This window comes from Juglans microcarpa x Juglans regia, chromosome 5D (genome assembly GCF_004785595.1).
Source record: "Juglans microcarpa x Juglans regia isolate MS1-56 chromosome 5D, Jm3101_v1.0, whole genome shotgun sequence".
In the NCBI taxonomy this organism is placed as follows: domain Eukaryota; kingdom Viridiplantae; phylum Streptophyta; class Magnoliopsida; order Fagales; family Juglandaceae; genus Juglans; species Juglans microcarpa x Juglans regia.
The window spans coordinates 14,384,054-14,401,624 of record NC_054602.1 but is presented as its reverse complement, the minus strand read 5'-3'; the positions used below and the strand labels follow the sequence as shown (position 1 = coordinate 14,401,624).

The following is a 17,571-nucleotide window of genomic DNA, read 5'->3' as shown; positions in this document are numbered from 1 at the left end:
AACAACTTTTGTCCACACCACCACTTCTCAACCTGAAAGGGTAAAAATTGTTTAATCATGAAGAGAACAACTCCACCGCTGCCAGTCCTGGGCTGATCCAACAAAGTCACATTTGATTGTGGTATGTTATCAGAGATCTAAAAATGGTCTATGGCCAAAGCCTCCTTACAACAAGATATGGGAAACAACTCCAGGAAAAAAATCTTCAAAGCTGGTCTCTACACCACACAGTACCAAAATCTTATTTTGGACCCGTCACCGACCTCATATCTAATAAAACAGCAGAAATCCCTTTGACCCCTTCTAATTTTTTTCCACACCCCAACCACATAAAGCCCACAAACCTCGTTTGAACACCACTTGTCCCACATGCTACCATAGTATCCACCACCAATTGACATAGAATGGCATAATGACAACCATTTTCCCAAAAGAGCCCTGTTTAAAAAAAAATAGATTTCTTAGAGATGTTTTTATTGGGGTTTAAAACTTGGAGGTCTGTCGAGAAATGTAAAAGATTCTAATGAAAAACTGTAACTCCTTGGACCAGGTTTGAGCTATTATGGTAGTTATAGTCCTATGGATGGATCTGACTTCTAATTTTGTGCACCACAATGCACTTGCGGAAAACTCCTTGCCAAGGGCCTGTGCACCCCCGGGATTAGTCAGGAGGTTTCACATTATGCAGTGGAGTCAAATATCAAAGAACAGTACGTCTCACAATCAAAAAGAAAATAAACTTTGATAAACTCCAACATCAATATGTTTCTTTTCTTTCTTTTTTTTTTTCTTTTTTTTTATAGGTAAACATATCTTACCAAAAACTCATTTTCTCTTGCAAAAATGCACACTAATCTACACCCAAAATCGCAAACCACATTCTAATTTTGTTTCTTTTTTTATAAGTCAACATTCCAAACAATATAAAATGATGACCACAGTCCCTGTCGTATATCATAAAGTCACAGACTCAAAATACTCTTCGTTCAAAACCATATAACCAAGCTATGATCCGAAAAATTCAAATATCCAAATGCTAAGTTAGTTGCCGATAAAACCAACCATGTAGTTCGTCAGTGCAGACTTCCCAGCATTTGGAGCACCGATTATCCCGACCGACAATGACTTCTGGTCCTCCTCCTTCACTACCGCCTCCTCATCTTCCTCCCCCACCTCATCGTCCGCTGCCTGTAACGCTGCCTCGAGCAGCACCTTGGCAAGCACTCTCCTCCTCCTCTCCTCCTCTTTCTCCAAAATCCTCAATTTTCCTTTCTGGGTCTCCTTTCCGAAGATTAACTGATCAGCTTTTTCTCTATATTTCTCGTCCCAAGTGGGCTGCTGAGCGGTTTCAGTGTTGGGTTCCGAATTAATGGTTGGTAATGTGTAATGGTCACTGTCAAAGACTGAGTCTGAGCCATTTTCAGAGTCTGAGAACGTACGTGAGTGTGCGTTATCGTCTTCTTGAGGCTGGGCTGAGTAAAATTGAAGAAGAAAGGTTGGATGGAGAGGAGTTCTGTAGGGTTTTGGAGGGAAGGTCGCGAGGGTTCTCAGAGCTCTCAAAGCTTTCATATCTCAGCTTCTATAGACACAACATGTAGAGAATGCGAGCGAGCGAGAAAGGTTTGCTCGGAACTTGTAGTGTAGAAGTATATATGAAAGGTGCTGATGGTTTTGCGGAGGTATGCGTTGCAGAGCGCTGGATTTTGGAGTTTCAGACTTTCAGGGTTTTGGGTTTTGGCTTGTTTGTTTAAATTCTTCATTGTTTAAAGTTTTTCGTTTTTCGTTTTCGGGTAAATTTTATTACATGGCATTTGGATTTTTTTGACTTTTCAGACGGAGTTGGATTCATTATATTTATCTTTAAAATTTGATAAAAAATTTTCATAAATCTAAAACCCCTCTATCCATAACTCTATATTGAATTAGTTATTGGATTAATCAAAATAATAATATAATATTATTTTATTAATAATAATATTTTTAATTTATTTTTTTCATATTTTACAATTATACTAAATATATGTTAATTAATAATTTAATTTGATACTTAAATTATTATTTTCCAACTTAAATATATTGTGGCTCAAAATTGGAAAATAATAATTTAAGTTAATAAAATAATAGTTATAGAGTGTGAATAGTGAGTCTTCAAATTTGAAAATGAAGAGAAATGTATTGTAACTAAAAACTTGACATTTGAGCATATAGTAAATCTAATGCCAAGATTTTAAAGCTAAAATCATCAAATTTTAAAGATTTGACTCATTTAATGAGTCCAATGCTAGTGCTCTAAGAGGAGAAGATAACAAAAAGGGAAAAGTTCTTTGTCACCTATATTTGACCACCCTAGTTCATTGCTGGTTGAATTTTATTTTTATATATACATATTTATTTAGTAATTAAGAAAGTAATTTTAAATCTATTAATATTTTTTTATTTTTTAAAAATATTTAAAAATATTAAAAAATGTGAAAAAAAAGGAAAAAAAATGCCTGGGCGGCATAGTAGCTTTACCCTTACAAAAATGTATTATTTTTTCGTACTCTTTGTCTATTCTATTAATGTGATTGAAGGCATCACTTTTTTTAATATAAAATAATTATTTTTGACCAATCACATCAATAGAGTGCGTAAAAAATACACAAAAATAACTGTATATAACAAAACTCCTCAATAAATAATAGATCTCACACTATTTATATTTGTCTACACCAATTTTTTGAATAATCATAAATATTTAATAAATATTATTAGATCCGTTTCATTATCTATCTCTCTCATGCTTTAAGACTTAAGTTTGATTAATAATTCCAGAAAATATACATTTTCATCAAACTATATCTCTGATTCCTCTTATTTAAAGAAATATTACGGCAGATAGGACTGCAAATAAACAAGACTACTCAATAAGTCACTTAAAATAAACCAATTCAAATTTGAATTTAACTCAATTCATTTATTAAATAAATCGTTCACAAATATAAAATTATGATAGATTATTAAACAATATTAGTCATATAACTAGGACTGTTCATCCAGGCCAGATTTTTTTCCAGCCCGGTCCGGAACCCAGATAACCGGGTTCCAGTTACGGGTTCCGACTCGGATCAAATCCGGGCGGGAACCCGTATTATAAAAACCGGATATATCCGGTCCAGACCCAGGTATGAAACCCGGGTTTCGTATTCATAACCCGGTATAACCGAATTTGTATAAAAGGCAAAAAAAAATCTCGATCCTTCGGCCCGTGACCCCGGAACCCCCCCCCCCTCCCTCCTCTCTCAACCCTAGCAACGATTCTACGAAACCCTAGCCGGCATCGTGATGATCTCGATGGTTACTTGATGGAGAGGAGTAATTGATTCGAGTACTCTCTCTCACCGATGGCTTGCAGAAGCTCAGCTTTGAGAATCATCTCTTCCTCGGCCAAATTAGCCAACCCTAGATCACAGCACACCTCTTCGCCCACCAATACACTCAAACCCATCAAGCTCTCAAACCCATATCTCACCGACATCCATCCGAGCCTTCTAGACCTGGTAAAATGGTACCGCTATCTATCTATATGATATAACAGCTCAACTCGACTCGTAAAAGCTCAAATAATTTTGTATTATTATTTTTAATAATATTATATTTATATTTATATTTATAATGAGAATATTTCTAATATTTAAATAGATTATAGGAAATCACTAACCAAGATACTTAAATATTTATAAATATAGTCATTGATATATGCATATATAAACTTTATAAATATATTAACAAAAAGACAAAATTTGTAGATAAAATTATAAGATATAATGCAAATAATCCAACTTCAACTCACTCAAATATAAATGAATTGTTGGTGAACATAAAATCCAACTTGATGAAAAATTTGAACTCGACTGTATTTACTTACACCCGGAAGGACCGCACGCGCGCGCACAAACACACACTTCAAGCAGAAGCAAATTGCAATTTTCTCATTTTCAAGGATAGAAGAAAAAATAATATGAAAGGAAAAAACTCATTCCCTACATAAAAATAAAATAAAATAAACTAAAAATTGCTCCTTCCAACCTCTCTTGCTAAGAATACAAGACACGAATAAATTTTGAGTGGCCAATTACAAGACGTCGGTGAGAACCAAGATCAAGGCATTGCCTTGCTGTTAAAATGACTGCCGACAATGTTTTAGGCACAATGCATTGACAGAAACATTTCATCCATTTGATTTTTAAAAGGCCATTCGACCAGCTAGCCTGCTCTCCAATATTCTTTTGTCTATGGCTGCATCAATAGAGCTCATCTGAAACATATAAATTACCATACGGACAATCAGAAAGAAACCATGTCTATCAACTACTTGGGCAAACCAGATATGTCATAAAGCTTGGTCCTAAGCAAGAGATACCAAACTTTGCAAAAGAAGCTGACCTGGTCAAGTCTGAAATTCACTGATCGACCATAAAACAAATTGTATGAATAGGCAAAAATCTGATGGTTAACACCTTGTTCCACCCAAAACCCCAAACTTCGGAATCAAGCATAGGAGATTGAATAACAACAGGTAAATCCAAATCTCAAGAGAAAATACATACACATTGCTCTTGACTGACTACAATGCTAGGTTCGAGAATCCTGGAAGCAAGCTTGACGAAATAATTACTAATTACCAGCAAAAATAATGTAAATACCTACTTGCATATTTTGATACCCACAAGAGTGGTGGCATTGCATGCAAACCGAATGGCAGTTTACATGTCCATCAACCGAATGGGTTAACAGAAGAAAAACACAATGATTAAATGACTTCGCACATTCTTAAACAAGTGTGTAACACTTTTGAAGAGGAAAAATTTGAAAATATCTCTCTAAATAAGAAAGAAAGCATAAAAATCGAATCTGAAAACGCTAAAAAGCAAAGCCTACGATCTGGTTAGATGCGAAAGCAACTCCATAGTTTAAAGAGTAGTACAACTTACCTGGCTAGTTTCATCATGCACCTGATACTTCATTAAGGACATTCTTCTTTCCTCCTGCAATAGCCACATTTAGTAAGAATTATAATAGTCAAAAGCATCCTTTACAGACTTTTAAGTGGGGGAAGGGACTAACCATGGACATTGCCTCGTCATCCCAAACTAGATAGACCTCATTAGTGGCTGGCTGTGTAGCAGGAGCTTTGTTTGCAATTACTGGGGGTGGTCCAATTGAAGGACCAGCAGTATTTGGACCAGATGCATAAGAATGTGAATTGATCAATGGCCCGCCTAGAGTAAGTGTAAAAAATGCATTAAATTACAAAGATTCACAAAATCAACATAATTATAAACAACAAAGGCGCCAATTAGGAATGGAAGATGAACATAGGGCAAGTACACAGCAGAACAGTGTGACACAAGTATCAAAGTTCAACTTCTAGAAATAGTGGTATCCAATGAATCCAATGAAAGCAGTTTAAAATTACAAGACGCCTTAAAAAGAAAACAAATCAAACTGGTGTAGCATTGATACCAATAGCAGGCCCAAAACACACAGCAGCAGCAGCAAAGTTTCTCATAAAAGAACACTTTGTTCACATATATATTAGGTGATGGTTTTATGTCTATGCTTTTTTTTTTTTATTGGCACCAGGTGTCCATGAACAGTGTCCCAACTAATCCCGGGGGTGCACAGGCCCTCGACAAGGAGTTTCCCGCAAGTGCACCTCGGGTAATTCAAGGAAAATCCCCAATTTGATGGCTCCTAGAGATTGTTTGCACCCAATGGGATTTGAACCTTAGACCTAGGGGGAGCATACCCCCGAACTCAAGGCCTTTACCACTTGAGCCAAGCCTTAGGGATTGGTTTTATGTCTATGCACAGAGAGAGAGAGAGAGAGAGAGAGAGAGAGAGAGATTACAAAAATAACAGAGTAGAGACCAATTTACTCCTCAACATATGTGTAGAGACTAAAGTTAAGTGTACAAAGTAAGAGATACAAGAGCAATGGAAGATTGGCCAAGTGGTACAGGGTGAGATTGAGAAACTTAAGGTAAATATGGTCAAGATTAAAAAAAAAAAAAAGTATTCTTTAAACATCATGATGGAACTTATCTTGTGAGGTGCATCGTTTCTATGTTTTTAGGATTTTTTTTTTTTTTATCCTTTGACAAACATCTACAGGCAATATCTAAATCTTACATATACCTATTGACACAATAAATTGCATAGCAACTACACAAGAAAAATAAGAAACATAAATAAAAGAGAGAAACAAGGAATCTCCTAAATTTAACAAATCAATTGAAAATCATACCAGAAGCGGGAGACTCCTCTGTTTAAAGTCCTAAAAAGACAATGTAGTCTAATTTTATATGGTACCAAAAAAACATGGGCATCACACAGCCCTTAGGCAAGCAAGCAATAAATCCATACTGTCAAGAGGCGATACATGCATGAAATTCATAGCCTGATAGCTATACTGTTTCTGAAGAAGAAAGCAGAGGATCCTATACAAATAATTTATAGAAGATACATTTTTTTTTTTTTTAATCGGTAAACAAATTTTTATTGATAAAAAAAAGGCAAAATGCCCAAGTGTATACGGGACATATACAAGAGCAACGCCTATGCGTGCTAGTTTAGAGATACAAGGAATTTATGAAAAGACATGCCATGGAAATCAATTACAATCGACCAATGAAGCAAAGTATTGAAAAACAAATTTCTAAGCTCTTCCATCGATCGCTCTTGATCTTCAAAGCTTCTTGCGTTCCGCTCCCTCCAAATGCACCACCATAGACATATAGGTATCATTTTCCATATGGATGCAATTTGCGAGTTGCTTTGAATACCTCTCCACGAGGCTAGAAAGTCATCATACCCTTTCCAGCATCACCCAAGCTAAACCCAATCGAACAAAAACTTCATTCCACAAGATCCTGACAATCTCACAATGTAGTAATAGATGGTCAGTGAACTCGCCCCTCTTCTTGCACATATAACACCAGTCCATAACTATGATTCCACGTTTCCTCAGGTTGTCTATAGTAAGAATCTTCCCCAAAGAGGCAGTCCAAACAAAAAAGGCTGCCTTTAGAGGTGCCTTTGTCCTCCAGATGCTCTTCCATGGAAAAGAACGGGCTGAGGTGTGCATGGTCAAAGAATGGTAGAAAGAACGGGCTGTGAAAACTCCCTTCTTAGAAGGACGCCAATAAATCTTGTCTTCACCTTCACCCGACACACGAGTGGAGTACACCTGGTCAAAGAACACCGAAAATTCATCCATTTTCCAGTCTTGTGCATCTCTATGGAAAGTAATGTTCCATTGTGGAAGGCCATTGGAGATGATAACTAAATCCGCTATTGACGCCTCTTTTCTTCTTGCTAAGCCATAAACTTGAGGAAAAACTTCCTTGAGTGCCCGATCATGACACCATAAATCATGCCAAAATTTTACCTTCACTCCATTTCCAACTTTGAAACACGTATGTGCTGCATATGTATCCCAACCTCTTCTAATATGTTTCCAAAGCCCAACTCCATGAGGCCCACTCACCTAATTGGAACACCAACCTCACCATGATTCTCCATGCTTCAAAGCAATGACGGTTCGCCACAAGGCCTCCCGTTCATTGTGATATCTCCATAATCATTTGCCCAGCAAAGCATTATTGAAAGATTTCAAATTCCAAATTCCCAGGCCTCCTTCTTTGATGGGAGAACAAATTGTGGCCCATTTCACCAAGTGGAATTTAAACTCATCCTTTATCCCTCCCCAAAGGAAATCACGTTGAAGTTTCTCCATGCGATGAGCCACCTTAGCAGGAAGCAGGAATAATGAGAGGAAGTATGTTGGTAAGTTAGAAAGAGTGCTCTTGATGAGAGTCACTTGACCCCCTTTGGATGAGTACATCCGATTCCAACCGGCTAATTTCCTTTCCATTTTTTCTAGCACATCATCCCACATGGATTTTGATTTAAAAGCCGCACCCAACGGAAGACCAAGATATTTCATGGGTAGCTGAGATATCTTGCAATCCAATATGGACGCCAAACTCTCCACATTGGGTACAAGCCCCACTGACACTACCTCAGATTTGGCCAGATTCACCTTCAACTCTGACACAGCCTAGAAGCATAATAAAAAAGCCCTCAAAGCTCGAATTTGCTCATGTCTGGCATCACTAAAGATTAGAGTATCATCAGCAAACGATAAATGTGAGATGTTGAGCGAACCTGAGGCTGCCTCACCAACTGAGAATCCTGATAAGAAACCACCCGCCACCGCCCCTGCAATCATCTTACTAAAAGCTTCCATCAAAGAAACAAAGAGAAGTGGAGAAAGGGGATCCCCATGTCGCAATCCTCGGGAGCTTTTGAAAAAGCCTTTTGACGTGCCATTCACCAATACAGAAAAACAAGTCGTAGAGATACAATAATGGATCCAAGTACACCATTTAGTGCCAAAGCCACATCTCTCAAGTATATAAAGTAAGAAGCCCCAATTGACGTGATCATAAGCTTTCTCCATGTCCAACTTGCATAGAAGTCCCAACTCTCCTGACTTAATACGACTCTCTAGGCATTCATTGACAATAAGTACTGAGTCAAGGATTTGCCTACCTTGAGCAAAGGCATTTTGAGGCTTCGAAATCAAACTTTCCATCACCTTGCTCATCTTGTTCGCCAATACTTTGGATAAAATTTTGTATAACCCACTCACCAGGCTAATGGGACTAAAATCTTTCACCTCTACTACGCCGGTCTTTTTAAGGATGAGTGCTAAAAAGGTTGCATTGAGACTTTTCTCGAACCGCCACTTCCATGAAATTCATTGAAAACCCCCATGACATCTTCTTTAAGTACATCCCAACAAGTTTGAAAAAAGGCCATGGTAAAGCCATCAGGGCCTGGGGTTTTGTTGCCCGCCATACCTTTAACTACCAATCTGACCTCTACCCCTCATACGACCTTTCAAGTTGTTCCAAAGCCTGCGGATCAAGAACATCAAAAGCCAGCCCATCAAGTCTCGACCTCCGCGAAAACTGTTCCAAAAACAACTTATCATAGTAATTGACAATGTGATCTGAAATCTCGGTTTGGTTGGATGAGGCCGCCTTGTCTATTATCGGAGTTTTCTATAGCATTGTTCCGCCTATGCAAGTTGGCCACCTGGTGGAAGAACTTGATGCATCTATCCCCTTCCTTCAACCATAAAGCATGTGGTTTTTGTCGCCAAGATATTTCTTCCAAAAAGAGATTCGTTCAATGTCCGCAGTCACCTGAGTTTTGCGCCCCCGCTCGGTTTCAGATAGTACCCTCTCCTTTTCCACACCCTCCAACCCCATAAGCTCCTCCAAGAGAACAATTTTTTGGCTTTCTACATTACCAAACTCTTGTGCATTCCACTCCTTCAAATCTTTTTTCAAAGACTTTAACTTACAGCCAGAATATAACTAGAATTGCCATGAAAATGGTAAGATGACCACCATTGACGTATTCTGTCCAGAAAACCATTAGACTTCAACCACATGTTCTCAAATTTGAAGTACCTTGGACCTCTTCAAATGCCTCCACAGTTCAAAAGGATGGGAAAGTGGTCCGAACATAACCTGGGTAATCTCTTCTGAATGAGGTCCGGATAATGAGCCTCCCAATCCGGTGAGATTAGAAATATGTCAAGCCTTGACCAAGATGGAAGATCTCGGTTGCTAGAACAAGTGAAAGAGCCACCTGCAAGAGGAAGAACCTATAAATTTTGTTCAGAGATGAAGTTAGAGAAATCTACCATAGGTGGGTTGAAACCCAAACCACCCGATCTCTCACTCGAAAAACGAGTGACGTTGAAGTCACCTCCGAGACACCAAGGTAGGTCCCATATGCTGCCAATACCCGCCAACTCATCCCATAGTGAACTTATGGACCAATCAAGATTAGGCCCATAAACTCCGGCAAAAGCCCACTGATACCCATCCATGACATTCTTAAACGAGCATGCCGCCACGTAATCTCCCAAAAAATCTTCCATTTTCTCCACCACTCTCCGATCCCACATTACTAGTATGCCCCCAGATGCTCCCTTGGATGGTAAATAATGCCATCCCACTTGACTACAACCCCACAGACTTCTAATGATATGAAGAGAAATAACTATAAGTTTCGTTTCTTGTAAACATACAACGTCCACCTTCCATTTACGAAGCTGATTTCTAACCATAAGGCATTTATCTTGCTCATTCAGCCCCCTTACATTCTAAGAAACAATCTTTGGTTTCATAAAACCACATCCTTTGCCCTTCCCCTCAGTCTTCCCCGGTTAGAGCTCTTTCCACTTGCTCCATCATTTACTATCCAGTCAAGTCTTTGGAGTTCTCTTGCTCGCTTCTTTGCTGATGCGAGCTCCCTGGGTGATCCCATACTGTTCTTTCCTGCTTCTATAGCTACAAGGAGGGCAATGAGCTGGTCCTCAAAACCATCGCATAAAATCCCCATACTGAATTGCATATCCTTTGCCTTGTTCAAGACCCAATTTGAAGCCTGAGGATTACTGTTCTTGAACGGATGCAGGGATAGCAGTGGGAATGGGTCGTCCCAGTAGCACACATCTTCACACACCAAGGGAACTATATCTGCCGTCCCCACACTATCAAACTCTCCTTCAGTCCTAAAGGAATCAAAAGGAACCAACACCAAAGGGCTTCATGTTGCCTCCTTGTCAGCCTCACCACCCCTCACCTCTTAGGGTCCATTTCTGATCTTGAGAGGGCCATCATTTTAGCCGAAGGCACGGTCTATGGTGATTCCGTGACTGTTGGACCAAAGTAGTTAGCGTTTTTTGCCTCGAAAGCTAGACCAGTTTCCCTAGTGTTTGACCACGGCGCCGCCGTCACTACCCCTCGTCCAGGAGACCAGCCACCTGTTTGCCTACCTCCGTCGACCAAGTCTGTGGTGGCCTCGTCCGATGGGTGTCAATCGCCGGTAGAGAAGCACCGAATGAGGACCCAACCTCATACATTGATGGGCCTGAAAACTTGGGCCTCCATCTCCAGGCCTGCTTCTCAGGCCAACCTCATACGTTGATGGGCCTACATGCTAACCAACCCAGTTCTTATTAGCTCTCCCCGTTTTTTACTTTCCCCCGTGTCCTTCTGCGGGCCCAAAGGCTTAGGCCCAACCACTTGTGTGCTCAAAGCCTCAGGGGCACCACGGGCTATTTCAGGCCCCTGATCCATGCCCAGATCCAAGTCAATACTATCAACTAACCTCGTGAGCCTTTCCCTCTCAGCTATAAGTTCCTCCTTTATTCTAAGTAAGGAAACCTTCTCAGCTACTCTCCCCTTGATCAGAGAGCCTTCATCTCTTCTTGTGTAAACATCTCTGCCATGGCTTTCCTCTTTGCCCTTCTCCTTTAAAATTCCATCATTGCCCTTCAAATCAAAATCTGGATTACTAGCAGCTCCTCTCAAGGCTGGAACAACTCCAACTATGTCCTCAGCATAGGTCTTGGCAGAGGTGGTATTCTGCACAGAAAGATGGCTGGGAGCCTCCCTCCCATACTTCTCCCCTGCAGCTTTCACCCCACCACCACTCAACTAACGGAGCTCCAACGCCAGCCTTCTCTAGCCTAGACCTCCAACATCTTCTAGGACAATGATGATGCTTCTCCTACCACCACCTCTATATTCCACAATGGCCAAATGTCTACCGAAAGCATTAGAGGACCTCTGAGCAATATAGGCATTGCTGCCATAACTGAAGGTTTTAATGTAATCCTTCTTGGCATCCACTCGACCACAACCTTCAAGAGACTGCACAACACATCTCGCAGTGGTGAAACTGATTACCAACTCTTTAGTCACCTTCCTTCCCTCTCAATGATACGAAATGCTCTACTTCTTGCATGCACTATCTCAAACAACTTCGTTTCTATGAGGATTGCCTTTCTATACCCAATCCTTAAATGTAGAAACTAAAAAAGATCATCTCAATCTCAATCAAAAATCCATGGAAACCATCTTCAACGCCAATACACAGAAAAGAGAAAAGTGTACGGAGAGAAACTAAGGAGGAGAGAGAAAGGAAAGAAGTGTTCCAATGAAGATACATCTAAGCACATCTGATTAAACAATACTCAGTCCACGACATAACATACGGAAACATCTAGTGATACCAATGATATCCCAACATCAAGAATATAAAATGATATAATTTCACGAATGATGGTTTGTTTAAATTTGAACTTACAATTTTATTGGTATATTCTAAAATGTTTTTTTATCAGTAAATGGGAGAGTTGATAGAAAACCAAAATTCAAAAGAGCCTTTTACATAAATCAATTTTAAGATATATCCAACCTGGAATGCTTAGTGCTTGGTAATTGCTTGTCACGGAAGTGTTAGCACCTGAATGTGCGTCAATTGAGCCTTTAACTTCTGTTGGAGAGCTTGATAGAATACTTGTCGAAAGCGTGGGAGCAGAAAAGGGTGAACTCTGAGTAGCCATATTGTTGTTCCCAACAATAGGAAACAATGGTTGTGATACAGGGGCAGGATTGAATATGGGCAGTCCTGGAGGATTAATCTGTGAAGGCTGTAGCACAGGTGATGTGGTTGATGGTAAAGGTGGCCTCATGTTCTGCACAGGAAACAATGGCTGTTGTGCATAACCCAATGGGGGAGGAGGAGGAACTGAAACTGCAGGATACTGTTGGTACCAAGGCTGGGGACGAGGACGAACTGCCCAAGCAGCAGGAGGCACTGGTACTGCAGAGTTATAACTATAACCAACACCCCGCCAAAAAAAAAAAAAAAAAAAAGTCAAGGCATTAGCTAGAGTGGAGATCTCCTAAAAACAGTGTTCAGTGCTGTAAGATAAGGTGAAAATTCAGATCTACTTTTACATCAGATCAAATGCAAGATAAATGTGTAGCAGAAAATCTTGGGAGAAAAATTCAAACAGAGAACATACATTGGCTGCATTGTGCTCAAAGTAGGTTGAGGATATCCAATGCCCGATGATCCTAACACTACGCCTCCACGTGAGGTAGATGGGATATCCACTTTAGCCACTTTTGATGGAGCGTCGCCTTCTGCAAAAGAAACACAAATGTCACTAATATGCAAAAACAACCTCCCAAGGAAAACCTCTCTGGAAATTTTTTCTATCAGATGTAATCGGACTAAAAGGGAAGACACATATAGCATCCCTTCCATGTTTATTTTATTAGTTTCTAATACCCATAGAAAAAATATGCATGTGAACTTCAAGGACTGGAGAAGCATGCATATCAGCACACCGAAAGCCAATACTGTTTTTATCATGCGGGTGGGTGCATACATTTTCATGCGGGTGCATTAGGCTTATGTTGCTTCAGATTAGCATCAAGCCATTTTCTAACTTTTCAAAGGCTGGTTCTCCCATTAAAAATTTAGACCTAAACCAGGAGTTAACAAGAATTTTTATTTCTATAAATAATTTCTTTTACTGGTAAACAAAATTTTATTGATCATAAGAATAGGCAAAAGCCCAAGTATACGGGACATATACAAGAGCATTGCTTGTGCGTGCTAGTTCACGGGATAAAAACAAGAAGTAAAATTTATTTGATGATTAAAATGGAAAGAACTGGTCAAATACATGAAAGAATTGTCCCACTGGAAAAAGATCTGCAAACTATAAGTTAAAATGAAAATACTGGTCAAATGCATGAAGAATTGTTCCTCTGGAAACAGAACTGCAAACTATAAGATCCATTTGCTTGGGATCCAATGAACTGTTTTCTATCCCTGGAAGTTGCACTTTCTTTCTTATGCATGCTTGTACTTTCTTATTCTGTTCCTGTCCCTTTGGTTGTACATGCCAGTGTGCAGTGGGATGGATGCTACTCAAATAGATAAGTTGGGAGAAAAATAAGCACCCGCCAAACTTGTGTTTCACGCTAATATTTTGGCAAGTGCATTTAAGCGCAACCAAAAAATGCATGGGTTTATCAATTGACAGTTTACCACTTTTATTGGAGTTGCCAATAAGGCATGCTTCCTAATCCTTTCAGCCCATAAATCTTGTGTTATTCCAATTTTTATGTTAAAGAGGACCTTGCACACCAAACTATGGGATTCCCTTCCCCTACATATAGGGGATATTACTTCAGCCAGAAACATACTTTTCTTTTATTGGCACCAGGTGTCCGGAACTCTGCCCCGAGTAATCCCAAAGGTGCACAGGTCCTCGGCAAAGAGTTTCTAGCAAGTGCACTTCGAGTAATTCAAGTGGAAATTCCCCAAATCTGATGGCCTCTAAAAATTGTTAGCACCCAAGGGTTCGAACCTTAGACCTAGAAGGAGCATACCGCCAAGACCAAAGATCTTACCACTTGAACCAACCCTAGGGGTTAAACATACTTCTTAATCCAGTTCAGTTCTTAATATTTCCCAGACTAGGTTAAGCAGTAAACCTAAATTTCATGTGCAATGGGATGTGTTTGTTTACCCTTCTCTTGACTCAAAAGCACAGCCGTTACTGACATAACACAACAAAAGAGCTAGGACTCTTAACCTTTTATCAGGCCTACAGGCCAAGGAACAGTATCATGTAGACAGTTCTATGGGGTATAAGTTCAGAAGCAGTCCTTTTGTGTCTACTTTTAACAGATGACCATTATAAAAGATGAATTCAAGAATAGAGAAGAAAGGAGAGAGAGAGAGAGAGAGAGAGAGAGAGAGAGAGAGAGAGTGGACAGAAAAAAAAATGCACAAGAGGTTTCCAAGCTAACTAGAGTTTCAGCAAAAGAAGCACTTGCAAATGTAAAGTTTATTACAGATGATACAGAGAACCAAGAAAAGATTTTGCAGTGTAGCAACTATGGAAAAAGAAACCACAAACCTCATGAAATAAATATCATGCCAACAATCACACTGAAGTTCCGAGATAAGGTGACAGCTGGAGACATGGATATAAATAAAGAATGTTGTCTGAATTTGGTTGGAAACTAGTGGCAAAAGAGGCAGTAAAACCCCAGATGAAGTAAAAATCTGTGGGGGCAGCCCGTGGTGCGTCTATACCAAGATTATGGAATATCTATATTCTGAATGTTTCTTCTAGGTTTCTTCTAGGTTTCTCGGGATACTCGACAATTCCTTAATTTCCAGTGAGAAATTAATTTCTATTGCATCTCCTTATGTCCTCAAACACGCTTGAGACTGAAGATCCCACCAAGGCCTCATTTAAAGCATTTAAAAAAACTCTATAGAAACCATTTCATATAGTGGTGCATTTAACAATAAGCCAAGGCCCAAACTTTTGAAGATCATGAGAATAGAGAGGACAGTATCAAAGTTAAAAGCCATTGTATTCAATACCCTCTATGTAAACTAGCTCCCATTTCACTAGCTTTCTAGAATTTAAAAACTTTAGCTCTTTTTATGTTTTACAGTAGTTAGGTGTATCCTTTCTCATAATGTGCTTTTAACAAAATTTCATTACTTATTAATAAAGCCACCTGGAAAAACCAACAAGAGAATATGATGTAATCTTAACTGATGATAAGCTTTATCAGCCAATTCCAAAGCTCCAAATTCGAGAGTTGATAATACAATGTAAGAGGAAAAGGATGGGATAATAATAATTTTTAGAATCACTATAATTACAATGATGAAAAATAAATCAATGGTATAGAAAGTCTTGCAATATTGTTGGCGTATTTTCCTTTATTGTAAATATAATATTTTTCATTACTGAAAATAATGAGATAATAAATATTTGTCCATGCTTTTCAAACACCCTCACCTTCCTCTCCATAGTGAGCAGCCAAGACATCAGGAGGGATTCCTTGCATTCCATATATTTCAATATCTGTGGACTCTCTACTAGGTTTTGCATTAGGGACTCTGCAAACATCATATAAGCACAACAGTTTCAAAAAACTACTTAGATTAAAAATCCCAAAGCAGCCAATGTCAATCCATGTACAAAACAAAATTTACAAAAAGAAAAATTTCCACTTCCCAGTCAACTAATAATTTTTTTCAAATATAAATAAACCCCAACATAAGACTAAAGCCAAAGAGACCTGCTATTCTTTTAATGTCTCGAGAGTCTAAACATCTAAGACAGTTAATGAATGATCTCCCTGATTGAGTTATAATAAGCTTTCTGATAAAAAGAAAAATTTATAACGAGCTTTCATTTTAGTTATTAATTTGACAAACACACCTTGATCAATTTCCTCCATTAATTGTCACCATATATCCCCCACAACTCCTCTTCAATTCATAATGCTGAATTTTTTATATGATGAGGAACTGGAAACAATGCAAACACAACATGTCTTTTACAAAGTTAAACCCTTGATGTGCGTAATGTCTTCCATCACACGGCTCAGGTAACTCATGAGCTTTCCACTGATGGGACTTGGCCCTAGAAGTTGTTTGCACCCATTGGTTCGAGTCTTAGCGCATGTTTAAGATTGCGGTAGGAAATAAAGCTTAAGCTTTAGGGTTTATAACTTAAAGCTAAAGTAATAAGTTTTATTATTAAAAAGTTATTTACTTTTTAGTAACCATATGTCTAAAGCACTTTCAAACATGTTACATTTGTTTGGAACAAATTAAAAGATGGTTTTTTGATGTAGAAATGACGATCATTGGATTTTCTAAAGATTATGACCATATCTTTGAAACTTTGAAAATTGTAATTATCTTAAAATTGTATGGATATTTTCGCCCATTTGATAGTATTTTTAAAATTTGAACTACATTCCAGATTATTTGGAAAAGCACATTTGAGAGCATCAAAATGTTGTTTTTCCTCAAACATACTTTTTAGCTTATTTGAGATTAAAAAGTATTTTAATATGTATCACCCAAATAACCTAATTTTTCCATTAAAGAGCGTTTAAAATTATTTCAGCACTTTTTAAGACTCCTAACGCAATCCCAAACAGGCCATTAGACTTGGGTGAGCATACCCAAAACCAGGGCTCTCGCTAATTGAGCGAATCCCAAGGGATTTTTTCAATACATAATGCCGATAAAAAGTTATTTTCATAAAAATAAGCTTAGGGCAGTCTATCACCGGTTTAAAAGATCGAAAGTAAATAGAAGCAGCATAGTTTGGTTTTCTTAAAACGCATTTATATCACACCATCACTCCTCAAAGCCTAATAAAAACAGTTTTAACAAACATGCTCAAAGCTTCAAAATCGCAATGGTTACCCTAAGAATCCCCCCAATAGTTTGAGCTGTAAAACACATATGGTATAAAAAATTAATCAAGAAAAACTCCAAGAACCCACGGAACAAAACTAAAGCGTATCATACGTAGGGATTATAAGGTTTCGGGAAAAAAAAATACTTGGTGACGGACTCCTTGTGGACCTGGAGAACGTGGATGATCATGCCACCGGCGGTGGAGAGTTTCTTGTGGCAGACATGGCACTTGAAGTGCTTGGCCTTCTGGTGCTGCACGAGTATCTTCTCATCCTCGAACTCCCTGTCACAGTAGTAGCACCACACCTTTGATGACGTCCTCTTCTTCTTCTTTCCCATTCTCTTCTTTTTCTCGCTCCCGTTTTGATGATCTCTGCCTCCGATTAGGTC

The 17,571-nt window shown here is 38.8% G+C and overlaps 2 protein-coding genes and 1 long non-coding RNA gene across 3 annotated transcripts in view; 1 reads left to right on the top strand and 2 right to left on the bottom strand.

Annotated features, from left to right (window-relative positions):
• LOC121264160 (GTP-binding protein ERG-like) overlaps positions 1 to 1,741 on the bottom strand; it is a 20,518-nt gene extending 18,777 nt beyond the window's left edge. Inside the window, exon 1 of the mRNA XM_041167237.1 lies at positions 1,063 to 1,741. Coding sequence (XP_041023171.1) covers positions 1,063 to 1,569 — 507 coding nt within the window. The 5' untranslated portion in view covers positions 1,570 to 1,741. The remainder of the gene's footprint in view (positions 1 to 1,062) is intronic.
• Positions 1 to 5,011, top strand: part of LOC121264162 — a 12,379-nt gene extending 7,368 nt beyond the window's left edge. The window contains exon 3 of the long non-coding RNA XR_005940460.1: positions 4,872 to 5,011. This is a non-coding gene — a long non-coding RNA (uncharacterized LOC121264162). The remainder of the gene's footprint in view (positions 1 to 4,871) is intronic.
• Positions 4,074 to 17,571, bottom strand: LOC121264161 (protein SUPPRESSOR OF FRI 4-like). The gene is made up of 7 exons (XM_041167238.1): positions 17,327 to 17,571; positions 15,761 to 15,861; positions 12,944 to 13,064; positions 12,331 to 12,767; positions 5,107 to 5,261; positions 4,974 to 5,027; positions 4,074 to 4,297 (listed from the first exon to the last, which is right to left on the bottom strand). Exons 1-7 carry the CDS (start codon positions 17,518 to 17,520, stop codon positions 4,226 to 4,228), a joined length of 1,134 nt encoding a protein of 377 aa, XP_041023172.1. The 5' UTR covers positions 17,521 to 17,571; the 3' UTR covers positions 4,074 to 4,225.

What these genes read in the sequence shown, in the direction of transcription:
- LOC121264161 (XM_041167238.1), bottom strand. Translation starts at nt 17,520, where the DNA reads ATGGGAAAGAAGAAGAAGAGGACGTCATCAAAGGTGTGGTGCTACTAC. An exon ending in TGCTCACTATGGAGAGGAAG is followed by an intron (nt 13,065 to 15,760) that starts GTGAGGGTGTTT and finishes TTTCTTTTGCAG; the next exon opens with AAGGCGACGCTCCATCAAAA. An exon ending in TTGAGCACAATGCAGCCAAT is followed by an intron (nt 12,768 to 12,943) that starts GTATGTTCTCTG and finishes TTTTTTTTGGCG; the next exon opens with GGGTGTTGGTTATAGTTATA.